General features: G+C 42.5%; 1 protein-coding gene across 1 annotated transcript in view; it reads left to right on the top strand.

Annotated features, from left to right (window-relative positions):
- Positions 1–985: 985 nt before the first annotated feature.
- NTF3 (neurotrophin 3) overlaps positions 986–19595 on the top strand; it is a 61640-nt gene continuing 43030 nt past the window's right edge. Inside the window, exon 1 of the mRNA XM_054222064.1 lies at positions 986–1188. Coding sequence (XP_054078039.1) covers positions 1171–1188 — 18 coding nt within the window. The 5' untranslated portion in view covers positions 986–1170. The remainder of the gene's footprint in view (positions 1189–19595) is intronic.

Below are 19595 nucleotides of genomic sequence, written 5' to 3'. Positions count from 1 at the left end.
TATGACCATGTTCTTATGGTTATGACTTGCTCAATTACACTTGAATCAAATAGAAAAGAAAGATGACTTAAGCATGTAAATTTAGAGGGAGACTTAGAGGCATGCAGCTAAATTTATCAGCCATCTCTGTGAGCGATCACTCTAAATAAAAAGTTTGGAAACCAGTCGCTGCTGGTTGCTGATGAACTTTCCATGCTTTTGGCACTCGCCATCCTTTACTTAATGGACTAATCTGCAAATCAAAACAGGAGGAATATCTGGACGCAAATCTCTTCTTAACAGTGGATATTTCTCCCAACACTTATTTTTGTGTAACGGGGGGTGCCTTGGTTGACAGAAGTGTTGACCAAAGAAATAAATTTGTCTAAGATCTTGAAGTAATAATAAAATAAAAAAAAAAGAGGAGCCAGAGGGAAAGAGCAGAGGCTTATGGCATTCTAGCTCTGTGTCTCTATTTCACCTGTTTTACATGTCCTATAATGACTTCTGAATATGGGTAAGAATAGCAACACATGCTGGCAGTTTGACCAAAGGGTGTGCGTGTGCATGTGTGTGAGTGTGCATGTGGGAGACAGAGAGAGTATGGGGAGAAGGAGGGGGAGTGGATGGACCATTAGAGTGCAAACACAGAGACATTCCTGCAATAAAATACTTGTCTTCTGAGAATCGCAGTCTGGAAGAGATGGTTATGATTTAACAAAAGAATTCTCTAAAATGTTCCCTGGTGCTAATACTGTTCTTAATAATATGAAAAGATTTTGCCAGGAAGAGGAATAAAACCATCAATCGGATTAAAAAAAAGAAAATAGGCACATGATGGTTTTTTTAGAGCACACAGGGGAAAAAATGACCTTTACGACGGTTTTGTCATTTTCAAAAAAATGCCTCATTCTCTGAAATTCCCCAACCAGGCAAGGTTATTATAAATGGTAGGTAGGGAAAGCAGAGCGTGGCAATAAAAGGGTTAATCTGCAGAGCACAGAGCCATCTGGCTGAGCTGGTTTGTTATAATCGAGCAGATTATGTTCACGGGACTCAGAGTTTAAGGCTCCTCTCCCATAGAGCAACTCTGCACAACCCAAGCAGACCAACTTTGGGACTTTGAATGAACATATTTACATTCACCTTTCTCTTCATGTCGACTTTTCTGGAAACATTCACACGGATGCCATGGTTACTCCTACCACGGTAAGGGAAATTTGACGTTTTCTAATAGGGTCCTAAGAGGGCGGGGAGGGGAGGGGGGGGAGAGGGGTCCTTTAAAGAAGTATAATGGGGAGGAGGGGGGGGTCTTGTAAGCAGTAGATCTGTCCCAAATGTTGCTGCCTTTCCCATTGTGCCTCCTCCTTCCCCCACCCCTACTTGCCCTATAGCTTGCTTTAGTCCTGAGGTTCCTCTCTCCTCCTGCTCTACACGCTGTTGTTCAGGTCCCTGGCAAGAAAACAGCAGGGGAGAAATATGAGGTGCTAAAGGAATCTGATTTAAGAGGCAAAAGCAAAGGAGACTCTTCGTTTTAAGAGGGAAACCAGCAACTTCAGATATAACAAAAGGGGTTGCAAATCTTGAGCGTGGATTGCAAGAACCAGCCTCAGAATATGTAGCATGCTTGCCCTCAGGGAAAGTTAGAGCCCATGACAAGCAGAGTCAAAATTACCAATTTCTGCACCTCGCCTGTCTCAGGTAACTAACTTCACTGGAGCTTTCTTTTTTTGTGTGTGCCAGACACTGGAAACCCTATTCATGACCTTTGAATCAATCCCCGTTCTCCTCAAACCCAAACACTAAATTCTCCGGGAGGAACTGGAGATCAAAGGATTCCCTGCACATCTGTGTCTAGGTGAAAAAGATACACTCACTTTGTGCTAGGATGGCAGGAAAACTATTCTTACGCTGCAATTTCCAGCGTTTGGTAAGTGCCTTCTAGGAATGCAGCACACAACTAATCAACACAGACGCACATATAGAGAGCAAAATAGAAAGCTGTTTCTCATCTAAACAGCTGAAATGCAGCCTAAAGCGTCAGTTACTGGCGAGTCCTTATGGAGACACCAAACTGCTATTAGCCAAGAGGGGAAAAAGTCCTTGAATGGTTTAGATAGTTTTCTGATCAGTTCTTAATCCTTCATTAAAATAAACGGGAAAGCTCTGCGTTGGTCCTATCCCTTGAACTATAAATATGCAGTATCCGGAGAGATGGATATTTTGGATTGAATAGGGCTGCTATGTGCACATTCTCTGGTTCCTATATTGCAAAACCAGTTATTTAGAGATGACTCCGTGTGTGTGAGGGGGGTTGCTCCCCCCACCTTTTTAAATAGACAGGGATGTGTGCTATATGGTCCAGTCAATTGTTATGAGCTACAACCTTTCAGAAAGCACTCTTTGCTCTTAGGCTCATGTGATTTGTTGCATGAGGAGTGCAAATGGTATGTAAAGTTTGCCTTTACATTGTGCCTTCAGGAAAATACCCAGACACTAGGAGAGACATTCTCAAGCACAGAAATACCTGGTCTGTGCAAGCCTGTAAGTAGAGGAGTGGTGCAAGAAACACCTATAAATAAGGTATAAGAAGGAAAATCTAATAATAAAAAAAAGAAAAACTCACTTTGTGGCAAGGCAGACAAAAGCAGTAGAGAATGGAAGAGCGTTCGGCATGGTTCCAGCTGCTAGTAGTAAAAAGACTGGTCTGAGATACATGTGTCAGTACCAGGAGCTCTGTGTGTGAGCATGGCTGGGGGGGAGGAAAACTAGACCTGATTGCAGGTGGTGGACCCAAAATATGGGGAGAAGACGATGCATCAACAGAGCCAGGAGGGGAGTGCTTTGTTCAGAAGGCTATGCCATGTTGAGTCTTGCAATACATGTAGGTTTAGGTGTTGTTTGGTTTTTTTGTTATTTTTTTTTTCCAGGAAAAGGAGAACTAAATGGTGCACAGAAAGATAGATGTAAGGAGTTTAGAGGGAAGTGCAAGATATTGAAAATAAACTGCTACATATTAAGTAAGTGATGTGTACTGGGGTAATGAGGGCAGGTGAGCCATGCAAAGGTGATCAGCTTAGAAGGGAAACTGCTCAGGTCAACTGGAAATAGAGGATCTTTGTGGGTGGAAAAAAGTTTAGGAGCTCAGAAGGGGAAGTAACGCTTGGGAGGGATGGGAAAAGGTGCAGACTGGAGGCTGGCTGAAGATATGAAAGGGACATACAAGGATGCTACGATCTGCAAGGGGGAGCTAGGGTATGGAGTGGGAGTGGAGGGAGAAAGGTGAAAGCACAGGGCACAAAGGATGTTTGGAGGAGGAAGAAAAATGTGAACTATTATCTATTTGGAGAAAGGTATGGAAAATAATCAGATACATGATGCTTGTGAGGGGCGTCTAAAGGAGACACCTTTGATTCTGTGAAGAAATAGATATGAGGATGTTTTTGTGAGGAAGGTGTTACAGTATGAAAGGGAAGGTTTGCATGGTGATGGAAACATATGCCGAGAAGAGGAATGCAGAGGAAAAAATGAGCTGGATGGAGATAGGGTGTGGTGATGGGAAAAGGGTATAGGGACCCATAAAGGCATGTGAGGAGGTAGTTGCTTAGAGAAATTTCAGAGGAGGTTGGAAGCCTGCTGGAGTAGATCTATAAATATGTGCTGCCTGGTTGCAAGGGAGAGACAGAGCTGGAGAGAAAGCCATGTGAAGGTGCTGTGAGGAAATGCTAGATGATGGAAATCATGGGGACAGAGTGAACGGTGACAAGAATATAAAGAAGTGACAGGTCTTGAGAAGCATGAGAATGGGGAAAACTGAGGAATGTAGGAGGCATAAGGATGAAATTAAGGGCTGGGTTTTCTTTAAAGATGCCTGGGCAAAAGGTGGCTTAGAGGAGGTATAGGGAAAGAGAGCAGAGGGTGGGACGAAATTTGGTTATGTATCACTTTGTAGGCAAACAGAGAAAGTAATGCAAAGGGCAGGAGTGGCTTGGCCAGCAGAAACAGAGGATGCCACCTTACTGAGAAGCTGCAATAACACAGGGAAAGAACAGGCAATATGTTACAGGGGAAGCAGTTGAGGGAAATAATGGAAAGTTAGGAATAATGTGAGGGGGATGGGAGGAGAAGAACACATAGTCAAATAAAAAAGAGTGATTTTCTGTTACATCTCTGTGGTAGGTACTGGCTAAGTGAAGCATCAAGAGAGAATGGAACAAACGTGCTAGTGGAGAAATTACTAAGATATAAAGGGGTGGGAGGAGAATGGATGGGAGGGATAACTACCTGGAGGGATGTATAACCCACATGGATGTACTAAGGTTAAAAATAAAGTGTGAAGTGTGTCAGGACATGAGTGGAGTTAGGGGCTGTAGGGCACAAAGTGGAAGTGAGTGGGAATGACAGTTCGTGTTACGAGGGGTGAGAAGCTTAGCGTAGATTGACACACAATGGTGTGCAGGTGAGGAAAGTACCTGCCAGTTTGTGCCTGCTTGTCAGGGCCGTGGAAGGGAAGGTGAAAGGAGTCAAAAGTTGTGTCTGATAAGAGAGACTTGTGCACACAGCATGCTCAAAGTAAATGAGGGAAGTACAGGTAAGGATTGCAGACCTGGGTGTGGGGCCTGGGAGAAAGAAAACAGCTTATGGGGGAGGGAAGAGTGGTGAGGAGTGGGAAACAGTTTATGACAGCTTAAGTGATCTGTCGTTATCTGCCTCTTAGTTTAAGGGAGGCTGTTTAAGTGTGCAAGGGGCTGTACATGCATGCATAGCAGCATGCGAGCAGGGTGGGGGTTAAGTGCAAGGGGAGAGCAAGGAGGAGGCACAGGTAAATGCATATAGTGAGTCATGATAGGTGCATGGATATATGAGATGCTGGTTTTGTGTGCGGGTCAGGGACAGATGTGTTTAGTCAGTGTTGTTCTTACATGACTGGCAGGGTTATAGAGGGAGGCAAGTGGTAAGAACGATCCAGTTGGTCTGCAGCAAGAAGCTGAAATCGATGAGGGGCATGTAAGAGTACTGGGCTGCTGTAAGGGATGTATGTCTGTGTGGAAGTTACAAACATGCACCCAGGATGCCGTGCTGACGTGTAAGATGACTGTCAGAGGCCAACTGGAGAATCACGTGTCCACTGCATTTGTGGCACAACTCTCCGTGTCGAAATAAGTTATGCAAGAGACACAGCAGAAGTGAGTTTTGTGAGTGCTAAGAAGCAATGTTTGCATTGAGAAGGAGGGTAGGGAAAGATGACTAACTGAGAAAATGGCTTGGTGCGTGGGTAGCGATAAGACCGAACGTGCGCTAGATGTGCTTGCCTTCTGCATGACGTGTGCAGCAGGCAGGCTCTGCTTTAGACACTTTGCAGGCTTTTTCTAAAGAACTACTGAATAATCCTGAGAAAATCCCAGGATGTCTAACTAAAATATTTACACCAGCTTCATTTGGAGGCATATCGATGCACCTTATTTTCATGCCTTAAAACTTCAGTATGCTACTGCTGGCACACAATGGCAGAGACATTTCTCTAGGACCAGTTAACAAGGCTACTAGGTATTTCACAGTGCTGTTGGACGAACAACCATTGGGTTGAAGTAGACATAGGGAGTACAGATGTCAGTCAAAGGAAACAAGAAAGTACTAGCTTTCTCCATCGCTTGAAGCAGTACTGGAGTAACGTGCAGCTAGTTGAAGGTTGGAAACATAGGATACATCTTGGGTGCGAGAGACAAATGGTAAGGATGTCTTTCCCTTCAAAACAACCTCATATATTGACAACATCCGTTCTTCCAATCTGTTCTACAAACATCTTCAAATTGTTCAGTTTGCCTAAGGCTTTGGTGTCTTTTTAAGCACTGTCCTACCCTGAGTAGGAAAGTGCTCATTTCCACCCGTAGCTGATCAGAAGATTGTGAGTGTTCCTGCCAGACTTGCAGTGGGAGAAGACAGTCTGATCACACCAAACGGCTAGGTTTGAAAGCTGAAGTCTCTGGGCCCAGACCTTATGTTGCATCAGTCACATGAAAGTTCATGGATCCCTTCCTGGTTTATTCCAGGCATCAATTTCTGCCAAAAAAAAAAAAAAATAGATATCCTGTAAAATACTTAGCAAACAAGCAGCTAGTGCTTGTGTAGACGTGGGCTGTGTTAGGGACCCGTTGTCCTCCTTTACACACTGGTTTCCCACTGCGGAGTCCAGTTCAGGCTCTCCAGATGGATAATTTTTCGTGGCTGTGTTTGGAGCTGGTCGTGGTCAGCGGAAAGCCCCTTTCTCCTCCGGTGGCAGTGAACTTCCCACCGTGGCAGGCTGTGGGGACAGTGAAGCGGCTGTCCATGAGGGGGAGACGCGTGACCGCAGCCAGCCATCGGTCCCGGCCACCGGCATCCAGCTGGGCTGAAACCACGGAGGGCAGCCTGCTCGGCCCGCTGCCACCAGCACGGCCCAGGGCAGTGCCCTGGCCTCCCGCTGCTCCCCATCCTCCCCGCCGAACCGCTGAGAAAATAAAAAGCAAACGGTGGCATCAACCTGCCAGCTGGCTGGGAAAAGAGAAAGGGATTGATGGGTACAATTAGGGCCGGCTTGTTGCAGGAAAGGGATCAAAGCATGAGGGAAGGAGCTGTGTTCAAATGCAAAGAACACCGGGTAAGTGTGCCCGCCTGAACTCCTTTGTAGCCATGACACAGCCACAGAAATGTGTTTGTGAGGGCTGGGACATCTGGGCGTCCCTGCAGATGTTTACTGGTGCGGGGCCATGTGTGTGTCTCCTCACGGTGGCTAGGAGCGGACAGTGGAAAGAAGCGGCATGTGGGTAGGGATGACAGAGGTGGATGGCAGCTGTTTCTGTGTGGGAGACAGCCATCCCTGTTCGTACATCTGTCGAGGTGGGGGGGGATGTGGGGATAAGTTGCTTTCTGAGGGGACAGATGGGATGTGCGTGTGAAGAGAGAAGTGGTAAGTAAGGGTGGATATGGAGTAGTTTCAAGGTTGTGAAATGAGTGCTAGAGGGAATATATAGAGCGATGTTCCTGATTGTATCATGAGCCCTAAGTCCATAGAGGAAGGGGACTCCTCCGCAGAAAGCCTCAAGGAAGGTTATACTTCCTGAGGAATTAAAAGAAAAACACACACAAGCATCCAGTTCAGTTAAGACTCTCCTTCTCTCCTTCACATGGTACAAGCATCTTGCTGCATGAGCAAGCTAAGCAAGGTGACCCTTTCCTTAAGGGCAGCAAGCATTTGGAAAGATCAGAGCAAGACTATATACTCATCCCTCTCTTATCTTCTTCTGGCTCTTTCTCCACTTCACCTCTTCACACACACACAAAAGGGTCTTTCCCAATTCAGCTTCTAAGTTTGTGTTTGAAATTCCCCTCTGCGGAAATGTGCGATAAAGATTTGTGTGTATGAGGACACTGGTGTGTTGGGGAACGTTGTGCGTCTGTACATGTTGAAACAAAGTTCACTGGTAGTCATCTGGAGCTCAGAGAAGTAATCTGTTGGTTGCATTTCAATACTCATGGAAAGGATAGCAGGTAATTCCACGTTTCCATCAGGCAGTGTCAGGAAACCAGTGTGCATGACTCATTGCCACTCTGCTTGTACTTTAGAGGGAGTCACTGCCCGCCTAGCCACGTAAATATACAGATTCCGTATACTAAGGTCCATTGGTGTTATCTATTACAAACCCATACCAGAGGTGATGAAAATATTCTTGTAGGATTGCATCCTACGGGGTAAGATTTGCGGCACTCCTCCAACATTCTCTGTGCTTCAGCTGCATGTGTTGCCCATAATGGTACCACAGCAGTAACTGTGATTCTTCTCAGTTGCTCTTTTATGCCTTCCAGCAATAAATTCCTTTATTTTGGGTTTGTCCCTGCTATAGATTTTACATGTTTTATGTTACATTAGCTAATTTAGCATGTGAGAAAGTGTTAATCTCGTTAACTCAGAAATATATTTTTTCAGGCTATTCCCTACAAAAACTCACCCACATTTGCGAGAAGTCTCAATCGATATTGTCAGAAGTAACTGGCAGTTATCTGGGGGGTTACAGGAGGAAGAAGTCCATTGTAATCTATGTGAATGTTTAAAGGCTCGTCTACACTCAGAAGTGAATTCAGGTTGTGAGCGTGAAATTTAAGCCCAACAGCTGCTTCTGAATAACTCTGTGGTTAGACAAGTTCTGAGATAGCATCCTCTCCTGTGGCTTCTACCTCAGCCAGGAGGTGAACAAGCACGCTTCCAAGATGAAAGCACCTTTTGTCCTCTTGAGAGATGGGATTTGGACAGTATTCGGTTTCTGCTCCAAACCAGGATCAGATGTTATGGCTTTAAGCTATCAAACGTAGACCTCATATACCCAATAAAGACATTTAACCAGTTTTCCTAGCATGCTGTATTTGAGGTAAACATGTCATACCGCTAGACGCTGATATCTGTGATGAGTCTGGTTTCAGAAATACTAATGATAATGATAAAACCAATGCCTTAGGGGAATCAAATAGGTAACATATAGTCAGCTGAGTCAAAAAAATCCTTATCCTTAGGTGTAAAGGCTACGGCAAAAATATCTAAGAAATTTGTTGGAAGAATGTGGAAACATGTCTGTGTGTGTCCTCTCTCTACCATTCCCCACAGTTTTCTACCCACTCCTATCAACAAAACCAAACTGCAAGGTAGCAGCAAAAATAAAGTCCGTGACACCATCTTAACAAAAGAGAAACTTTACCCTGTTCTGGATTAGGTAACAAAAACATGGTCATTAAGAGGGACATGCCATTTCATGTGCTGGGGATCTTTCCTGGATTTGTACATTTAAAAGTTAGAAAATATTTATTCAGTTCATTGTTTTCAGCTCCTGTGATAAGTACAAAATTATTTCCTCCACTTATTTCTCAAAAAATTTGCATAGTCTTATTTTACATGACTGACTTGCTAAATGGATCATGCGTATAACTCCATGGGATATGTTTTCTTTGCTGTTTACTGATATTTGCATGTTAACTCACTTAGGCCCCCCACTATCTTGAGCAACTTTACTTCTTTTTTTGCTGTTTACTAAATATATTCCTCAAGTACTTGACACCAGCCGCTTTTCTTTGTTTAGTCCCATTCTTTGTCTTACAGAGTGCATAAGGTTTTTTTTTTCTTTAAGACTTTTCTTCTTTTTTTTTTTTATTCATGCTTTTTTCAATTTTCTGACTTCGCTCAATTTCATCCACATCTTTGTGGCACTAGAAGGTCCAGGACTAAAGGTGACATTCCAAAACCAGAAAGACCTCTTTCATCTCTGTCTGATACCACCTTGCATTTGTACGTCCCTTTTGTAATTATACTGACTTGCACTCTCTAGTTCTTCTTCTTCTCTCTTCTACGTAATAAATGCAGTAATAATTTATTGTTTAAATCATGGCTAGCTAATTTTCCATATTATGACTTTCCAACTTCCGCCATGACATTTAATATAGGTGCTTTGAATTGATTTTCCCTATAACTATTATCTTGGGCTTTTCCACCGAGTCTCTTATTTTCTGCCCATTTTTCTAACCACTCTCTCTAATTCTATACAATGATTTTTATTCTATCCTTTCCATCCTATCTGTCCATTTGCAGTCCATTCCTTCTCTCCTGTTTTATTTTTCTGAAGCTGTACCCCTAATGCTTTCAGATTGCTTAATAACACAACTGAAAAGAGTACTAGGTCGCCAGACACTACCCCAGCCTTGATAGTCATCATTTACTAGCATCCTGTTTTATGGTTTACAACCATTTTTCAGGCCAGGTTTGTTTTGCAGAGTAGATGTGAGACGTATATAAGCTGAATGTACATATGTGTGGGGATAACGCAGGTATGTGTGTGTGTGAAAGGAAGAGGAGGGGTCAATATGTGACTGCGCTGCGAGAACACTGCATTCTATTTCTTTGTCCTCATCTTTCTGGTCTTCCTAGCACTGCCCTTGCCATGTAAGACTGTGATATAATCGCTCTTTGTTGCATTGACCAATTCATTGCCCCTCTTGGAATTTTTCTACAAACTTCTGCCTGCTTTCCTGCCAGGGAGTCAGGCATCTTGTCATCATATCAGCGTACTGAGTAACTCCTTCTCCACCTCAGCTCTGCCACTCATACAGCAGTATATGTTCTCAGGCCAGGCTCCCTCATGGTGGTCCCGCCTAGTCCTTCCTGATCGCCATGGACCTCACCCACTTGACCTCTGTTTTCAGTTTTCCGTTAAGCAACGATTTCTTTTGTAAAACAGGGGAAACAGCTGACTTAGGCCAGAAGAAGTGAGATCCCTCAAGACTTTGGACAAAACATACTTCTTTTTCAAAAAAAAAAGAGGAAAAGAAATTTTAATGTGATGAAGAATGTATGCTATTAAAACATGTCCTGTTCACAGGGACTACCTAGCAGCTTCTTCAGACATATACAAAGTTGAAAGCAGCTGTACCTAAAAACTCCTTGGCATTAGTACCAATGAAGCCTATCAAATTTTTGAACCTGATCTCCCTAAGGCCCAGAAAGCAAGATTTTCAAAAACAGAGTTGACACTTCTTTTCAGAAGCAAATGGAAGTTTTAGCATCAATAGTAATAGAAGAACAATTAATCCAATACTATGAGGATCTGAAAGTCCTACAAACTAGAACGCTTTAAATATTCTTGCATTGTAAATAAATATGAATACCGTGTGTTAAGGAAGAGTCACCCTTTCTGCTTGGGCATGTGTGGTCAGTACTATCATCTGCCAAACACATCCCTCCGTTCTTCTGTGTGGCACCTGCACATAAAGCAGCCTGTATGAAGCAGGCCTTGCATGTTAGTGCTTGACACCATATCGTGGCCCTGCTTTATTTATTAGTATAAGTACCACCTGAAATTCAGCTCTGGAGAGACTGTGCACTGGTGGTAGAGAGTGGCTGGTATAGTCCAGCTGCTTCTGGCGTGATTTGCAACAGACAATTTTACGTAGTGAAACTTTCTGAGAGATGGCAAATATCTCACCATACCAGAATGCTTTTAGGAAGTATTGGCTTTGAATGTCTTTCCTTCTGAATGGGATCTATGTGCACTTAGAAAAAATGTTGAGTCAATTTATTAATACAAAAACTATTCATGAAGCAATCTGGACAGAGACTTTATTTTTCTGTTGGGAGGTTGCATTTTCTCTATTCAAACTGCCTTTATAAATTTGAAACACTCAGGAGCAATGTTTAGCTTTTGTGTTGAAAGAGTAACAATTACAGGCTCTGAGAAAGCAAAGCATTCTAAATACTACTACAAGATGAGTTTGGGGTTTTGTTGCTGTTGTTGTTTTTAACAAAACAAAATCAAACAAAAGATTAATGAAGTTAAATCTTGCCCTGGGTTGTTAAAGCTGCTTTTCACATCTGGTAGAATAGGGAGTGGTCTCCCCTGGAAGAGTTTACATTTTGGGGAAACAGATATGTTTTTAACGTCCAGGGAAATATACGGGTTTTTCTTTTTTCTGTCTTTCCTCTAGGAAATATTCCTGTTCATTTTGCTTTTTTCTTATTGTTTGTTCTCATTTGCCTCATTTCTCTGAAAGAAAAACTGGTGACTTTTCAGTGTTTGCTGTCCTTTGAACTGCCATTAAGCAAATCGTATTGATTTAGTTGTTCTTTGGTGAGTTCATTTGTTTACCTTAGTCTTTCTCTGTGTTTCTGGTTCAGATTGTGCCTTTACTGACTCAGCCTCTGATGACAGGTTTGACACCAGCACCTCCACTGAACTCAATGCATTTATTTCTGATTTACACAGAAGCAGGAGATCCCAGCTGAGCAAATGTGGAAATGCACCCAAATGCAGGCCAAATTTTGACCTCATTTGCGCCCAAGCAATCCTACTAAAATTGGTGAGACTTTAACCAAACCTTAAATTTGAACCTTGGTGTTTGGATTTTTTAAAACCACAGATGCACATTCAAAGCATTTTAGTATGTTGAATCATAGAAATCAGAGAGGGGAAGAGAATATGCCTATACTAGATAACTGGTATACTTGATTGGAAAAATTGTAGCAAATTGATTTTTTTTTTTTTTCTGGAATTTGCCGGTTAGAGACAAACAAACAATTCCCCTATTTGTTCTTCTAAATGTCAACTAAGTTCCCCTGGACACCAAAGTTTAAAAACCTGGCAGGCTTCCCCCTTGCTCAAAACCCTGTCTCCTCGTTGACCCATCCGTTGTCTGCTAGAGACATCAGTCATCCAGAGACCAGGATATTGGTAATTGCAGCTACAAGGAAAAAGCCAGTGAAGCCTATTGACCTGGAGCAACCCAGAGCATGATACTGTCCCCTCACAGGGGACTCTGAAAACTGCTGGGCTTGGGAGGTCAAGTGGAATTCCTCAGAACTGGAGAATTAAAACGAACAAAATCCATCTCTTAGTACAGTCTAATATCTCCTAATATGGTATGTGATCCTAAGATCTCAGCTAGCCAGATAGCATATTCTTCAAAGCTGTCATGTCTAATTTTAAATTCATCAAGTGACTGGGCTTCCATCACTCCACTTAAAATCTTCATACCAACCCACATCCAACTTGAGTGCCACTCGTTACTACAGTATTGAGTGCTTTTCCATGTAAAAGCTGTTAGCAACAACACAGTCCTAGGTGGCAGTAGGACAGCCTGGCAAAATATGTTTTCAGAGTAGAGCTTTGTTTTTACTTTTATTTTCTCATTAGTTAACTTCTAGTGATCATTTTTTATGATGGCATTCTTTCAGGAAAAAGTGAAAACAAAATGTATCGTTGTTGAAAATAACAGAAATATACTAATAAATAATCAAAGAACAGCTCTTTTTCAAGAGAAGGGCTTAACAGCACCTCCCAAAGACAACTGAGGTATGTCTGTAGCCTGGCAGCAACCTGGACAGAGATCCAGAAAGTAACTTTAAACAAATCGGCATGCCTACACAATACAGCACCTTACTCAAGGAAAGTATCCTGATCCTCCAGTCAATTAGCAAAACTGCACCAGGATAACTAGCCTTATTTCCTTATTTCTGCTTGGGTGGCATTGCAAAGCTCTTCATAAACAAATTGCCTGAAGACACTCTGTAGATTGGTGTTAAGATATTCCCATGTGTAAAGATGCTCAGGTGGGGTGGAAGAGACAACGCATTATAAGCCAGCAACCTGCAGTTCCTGCAGCGCAAGCACAGGCTGTGCCATGCAGAAGACAACTGCTTTGCTCTGCCATGTCCCTGCAAATTCCTCTCAGTTATTCAGAGTGTTTGGTGAGGCACGTGAACTAAGACACAACCATTGTTTCCAGTTCCCTCAGGACAAAATGCTCTTTTAAGATGACTGGAGTCAGAAATCTTCTTGGTCCTCTAAGGGAAATGTGCCAAATCATTGGCAAGAGAAAGGTAGGGACAGCTTTTTGCTATTTAAGATATTCAAATGTGCGCACACATGGCTACCACAGCCTTCCTTCAGACACATCCATAAATCTGATTATTTTAATTTTTATTCATAAATACCCCTAGAGACTTTTTTATTCTAATTGCTTTCTGAATTTTCTCCAAATTAACTTTTTTAAGTAACACATGGAAACTTACAAAGTAGCATCCAAAATTATTTCCTGCTTACCTGGCAGATTTCCACTGATGGATTTCACTTTGTTTTTTTCTGTCTTTTCTCATCCATCAGCTTCTATTATCCTCCTGCTGAATTTTCTTGAATAGTCTGTTGCTAGCTCTGGAGATAACTGGCTTAATAGAGGCCTAATTCTGACCCTACTTACATGGAAGAAGCCTAATGGAACCTCGGGGAATAAGTTCATCCTGAGGCGGTGAAAATTTAGACCAGAGTCAAGACCTGAGAACTCAACAGAAAAACTATTGCAAACAACCAGGGAAATGAGAGTGGTTGTTTCTGCACAAAAAGTCTTCTTAGTGTAGAAACAGATTTCCAAATCTGAACTAGCTAAATTTCATCTGAAATTCTGCTCTGACCTCTCCACTGCTAGATGGCATCAAATGGTATCTAATCACAAGTCTGATATCACTCTTGTTTGTTTGCTTGCTTCCTTGTTTTGTTTACTCTTTTTGCAAGTACGTGCTGATCTGATGACTCTGGCTCTTTCAATTTTTCCATTCATGAATTTTATCCAGATGAATTACCTCAGGCAAAACCTGAAAAATGAAACCTGGCATTTTACCTTTGATTGAGGCAAATAATAGTAGGTGCCATCACCAGCCCTCCACAGGATCATGGTCCAGAATAAAGGACGTGGCCAGCAGGTTGAGGGAGGTGATTCTGCCTCTCTACTCCACTCTGGTGAGACCCCACCTGGAGTACTGCGTCCAGCTCTGGAGTCCCCAACACAAGAAGGACATGGACCTGTTGGAGTGGGTCCAGCGGAGGGCCGCAAAGATGATCAGAGGGCTGGAGCACTTCTCCTATGAGGACAGGCTGAGAGAGTTGGGGTTGTTCAGCCTGGAGAAGAGAAGGCTCGGGGGAGACCTTATAGCAGCCTTCCAGTACCTAAAGGGGGCCTACAGGAAGGATGGGGAGGGACTCTTTATCAGGGAGTGCAATGATAGGACACAGGGTAACAGTTTCAAACTAAAAGAGGGTACATTTAGATTGGATATCAGGAAGAAATTCTTTACTGTGAGGGTGGTGAGACACTGGAACAGGTTGCCCAGGGAAGTTGTGGAGGCCCCATCCCTGGAAGTGTTCAAGGCCAGGCTGGATGGGGCTTTGAGCAGTCTGGTCTAGTGGGAGGTGTCCCTGCCCACGGCAGAGGGGTGTTGGAACTAGGTGATCTTTAAGGCCCCTTCCAACCCGAACCATTCTGTGATTCTGTGTGATTTGAAAAGAATCTCAAAGATCCTTCTAAAAGCCATGAAATGTTTTAGGAATTTCATTTTTTTTCTTCCTTTCTCTTACTGGAAAGCAACAGATGGGAACAAAGTAAATTCTGCCATCTGGAAAGACTGAAAGATTAGTATGAAAAGGGCCAGGTGTCAAGTTTTTTCAGCACCAGCCCATCTTGGCCAATTATCGACATCAAAACCTAATCTCAACAAGGGCTAAATTACACTAAAGATAAATGATTTTTGGAAAGCCATTTTTTCAGCATCTTTTTGTCACCTAATTGTTCAATTGTCTTGAAGACTACGGAGTTATGCACAGAAATACAAAAGAAACTCATTTGAGTTTTTATCTCTTATATCACAGGAAATTCTCTGCCTTGGTCTTTCCTACACTACATTTAACACTGCAGTCTGGATTCCAGTTAACATCCATTAATAGTGTCATAATCTTTTAATATTATGTTAATTAGAATTTATTTATGGGTAATTTGGACCTTGTTCTTATAACAATTTGAAATGGAAATATAGCACCTATAAATCTTCTTTCAGTGGGAAATCAGAAGCCTAAAATCCATCATAGGTCTATTCAGTCTCTCGATGTTGTCCAATCCACTGATTTTTCTGCTTTAGATATTGGAAATCACATGTGTATATGTAATACCTAGATATATGTATTATACATATATAAGTGTAGATGTACATGTATATATGTGTATACGTGCATATATATATGCACTGACTGTACATAGAACAAGACTGAAGATGTCCTGTTCCTTATCTGAATAGATTTTCTATTTGGTGTTTTTTTTTTACATTACAATTATGAGAATTCACAATGCCTTTGGTTTTAATCTTATGATTACATAAGCAAGTATTCTTGCTTTAAACTTCCCACTGAAGGACATTTGAGTAAATAATATAACTTCTCCATACTAATGAGACTGGTAATACAGACCCCCAAAAATACATTTTCCCCTAGAATACACAAATAAACAACCTGTGTCAGCCTTGGACCATGTATCTAAGTTCTGGAAAATTACCATCATTGCTGGTGTGAATTCAATTTTTTGTTTGTGTTTTGATCTTCCTAAACTCCTTTGAGGTACACAAATTGCATCTCTGTCTCACATTTTCCATTCGTGTGTACCTACTTCTCTTAAAAAAACCCGACAAACAGTATCATTTAACTTCAATTTAGGGACAACCTTGGAATAAAACACTGTCATGTAACACCATAACATTTCTCGATGCTTTCCCATCATTTCAAGTTTCACTTTAACTTGGGCACAAAAGCAAAATGTACAAGTCAAAAAGTTTTAATTTGAATTCAAAGTAATGATCCAGATAATATATGTGAAAAGCTATTCAACAGTTCCAACCAATACTACTTCTTCTCTTCAACCATGCAGAATGCTTACACACTGAGATTCTTGGTAAATCCCCTCAGCCCTGCTTTGCCATCTTTTGCAAAACAGTTTTGCTTCTTATTTGCAAAACAATTCTTTCCAAAAGCTGGAGCTGCATAAGCTGGTACTTTTTTCCATGCATAATGCAATCCTTTATGCGTCTTTTACAAGTTGGCTCTGATTGCCTTTTGTCAATTTTTGCCTGTAGTCCTCAATTTTCTCCTATGTCTGCATGTCCCTATGGTTTTGCAGTTTGGTAACCCAGTCAGCTGTGGCCTTCTCTTGCTTTCCCTCCAAACTATGCAATTTTTCATAGCTTTTTTTTTCCCCCTAAATGTAAAATTTTGTTTGTAAAATTTTTTTCTCTCAGTTTGACACTTTTATGTACCATCCCAATCTGAACAGAAAGGGTCCACAAGCTTCCCTGAAAATGCTTGTTTGATTGAAAAAGTCTCAAATATGTTGTGTAAAAAAGTTTTGTACCGGTTTTTTTTTTCTTTATGTATGTGATGCTAATACCTTTCAAAATTTCCTTCATTCTTTATCACAGTTTGGTAACTACCTTGATCTTCCTCTCTTAATGTCATGGGCCTCTAGGGCCTCTGGACATAAAGACATAAAAGACATAATTATTATTGCTCATGTTCTTTTTCAATAGCGTTCCTTATTTTGTGAGGAGAAAAAATCTTGATTGAACCTCTTCTGCTTGACTTCAGGAAAGGTTAGGCTATTTGGAGACCTTTGGCATCTCTATTTTCTCACTCATCATCTTTCTGCTCTTGATATTATACATATGTTATTCTTTTTCTCATTTTCCCTCCTGCTATAATGCATTGTGCCTTGATGATGGTCAGACAGAATTCAGACAGAAAAAGGAATTAAGGGAAAAAGCATCTCTGCATCCCTCTTTCAAAAAGACAGAAACTAGATTTTAATCATAAAAATCAGCATTTTTGAAACTGTTCAGGAGCACAGAAAAAGGATGGCTACATGAAAGTTCCAAACTACATCTCCAGTAGTGCACCATATAAGCCTACAGTCATGATTCACCACAACAGTTTGATCTGAGGGATGTTAATAAACCAGTTGTTGGAGATGTTATCCTTCAAATATCATTGAATCATAGAATCATAGAATCATAGGGTTGGAAGGGACCTCTGGAGATCATCTAGTCCAACCCCCCTGCCAGAGCAGGGTCACCTAGAGCAGGTTGCACAGGAACGCGTCCAGGCGGGTTTTGAATGTCTCCAGAGACGGAGACTCCACCACCTCTCTGGGCAGCCTGTGCCAGTGCTCTGCCACCCTCAAAGTAAAGAAGTTCCTCCTCATGTTTAGGTGGAACTTCCTATGCTCATGTTTGTGCCCATTACCTCTTGTCCTGTCCCTGGGCACCACTGAAAAGAGCCTGGCCCCATCCTCCTGACACCCACCCTTTAAGTATTAATAAGTGTTGACAAGGTCCCCCCTCAGCCGTCTTTTTTCCAGACTGAAGAGACCCAAATGCCTCAGCCTTTCTTCATAAGAGAGGTGTTCCAATCCCCTAATCATCTTGGTAGCCCTTTGCTGCACCCTCTCCAGCAGTTCCCTGTCCCTCTTGAACTGGGGAGCCCAGAACTGGACACAGTACTCCACGTGCGGCCTCACCAAGGCAGAGTAGAGGGGGAGGATGACCTCCCTCGACCTGCTGGCCACACTCTTCTTGATGCATCCCAGGATGCCATTGGCCTTCTTGGCCACGAGGGCACATTGCTGGCTCATGGTCATCCTGCTGCCCACCAGGACTCCCAGGTCTCTTTCCACAGAGCTGCTTTCCAGCAGGTCAGCCCCCAACCTGTACTGGTGCATGGGATTATTCCTCCCCAGGTGCAGCACCCTACACTTGGCCTTGTTGAATTTCATAAGGTTCCTCTTTGCCCAACTCTCCAGCCTGTCCAGGTCTCTCTGTATGGCGGCAGAGCCTTCCGGTGTGTCAGCCACCCCCCCAGCTTTGTGTCATCAGCAAACTTGCTGAGGATCCACTCTATCCCCTCATCCAGGTCATTGATGAATATATTGAAGAGGACTGGACCCAGTACTGACCCCTGGGGAACACCACTCGTCACTGACCTCCAACTAGACCCTGTGCCCCTAATCACTACCCCCTGAGCTCTGTCTTTCAACCAGTTATCTATCCACCTTACTGTCCATTCATCAAGCCCACTCTTCCTAAGCTTCCCTATGAGGATGCTGTGGGAGACCGTGTCGAATGCCTTGCTCAAGTCAAGGTAGACCACATCTACTGCCCTCCCCTCATCTATCCATCCAGTCATGCCATCATAGAAGGCTATCAGATTAATCACCTTGGTGATTCCATGTTGAGTACTTCTGATAGCTTTCTTTCCCTCCACATGCCTTGAGATGACGCCCAGAATGAGCTGTTCCATCATCTTTCCAGGGATGGAGGTGAGACTGACCAGCCTGTAGTTCCCCGGCTCCTCCTTCTTGCCTTTTTTGATGACTGGAGTGATGTTGGCTCTGCCCAGAAGGAAGAATCATGTCTGTGAATAAAATTGCTACAGTAGAATGTCGTATAGAGAATTGCTGCATAATGTGTTATTGAGTTTGTGGAAAAAACATGTGTTGAGTTTGTTAAGAAAATATAAAGGAAATATTTTATTTGATGCAAATCACACAGGGTGAAATTGCTACTGTTAACATTTAAGATTTAATGGTGAAAAGGAGAAAAATATTGCCAAATCATGAATTTCTGGTGGAGAACATAAACTGTACTGAAAGCGTGTTTTACATGAGTACAAGGAGAAATTTTCATCCATTTCCATTTCTAGTATTGCTGACCACACCTGGCTTAACCCTTAATGCATAGTTTTCAGTCTGTATTAATCCACAATTTGATTTGAGAGAAACAGGCAAAACCACACCACATCATTGCCATGCAGCGTGGTTGTATTGCCGCAAATAGTATCTTTGCTCTAGTTGTGGAGAGTCAACGAGCTTCTCAAAGTCAGACTCATCACCTGTGCTATTTTCTTTGGTGATGGGCGTCAGAAAAGAGAGGAGATGGAAAATTCCCCCCTCTCATTGCTCTTGCATTGAAGGATGCTGTAGGTGATACTGGCATCAGCCATATCATCACAGTGTTATCTCACCATATTTATAACACGTGGAGACAATCTGGTGGTGAAAACGGCAATGACTGGTCTGAATTAGTGTTTCCCTCATTGTTGGCACTGCTAGAACCACTTCCCCTCTCCCCTACCTTAGGACTCTTTTGTGCTTTTCAAGAAAATCATCTTCTTTCTGAAAGATTTAACTGTTTCTGGAGTCACTTTTCTGTGTAAAGTGAAAGAACAAAGGCAAAGCAACTG

This window comes from Rissa tridactyla, chromosome 1, assembly GCF_028500815.1.
Source record: "Rissa tridactyla isolate bRisTri1 chromosome 1, bRisTri1.patW.cur.20221130, whole genome shotgun sequence".
NCBI lineage: Eukaryota > Metazoa > Chordata > Aves > Charadriiformes > Laridae > Rissa > Rissa tridactyla.
This window is presented reverse-complemented; position numbering and strand designations above follow the sequence as displayed.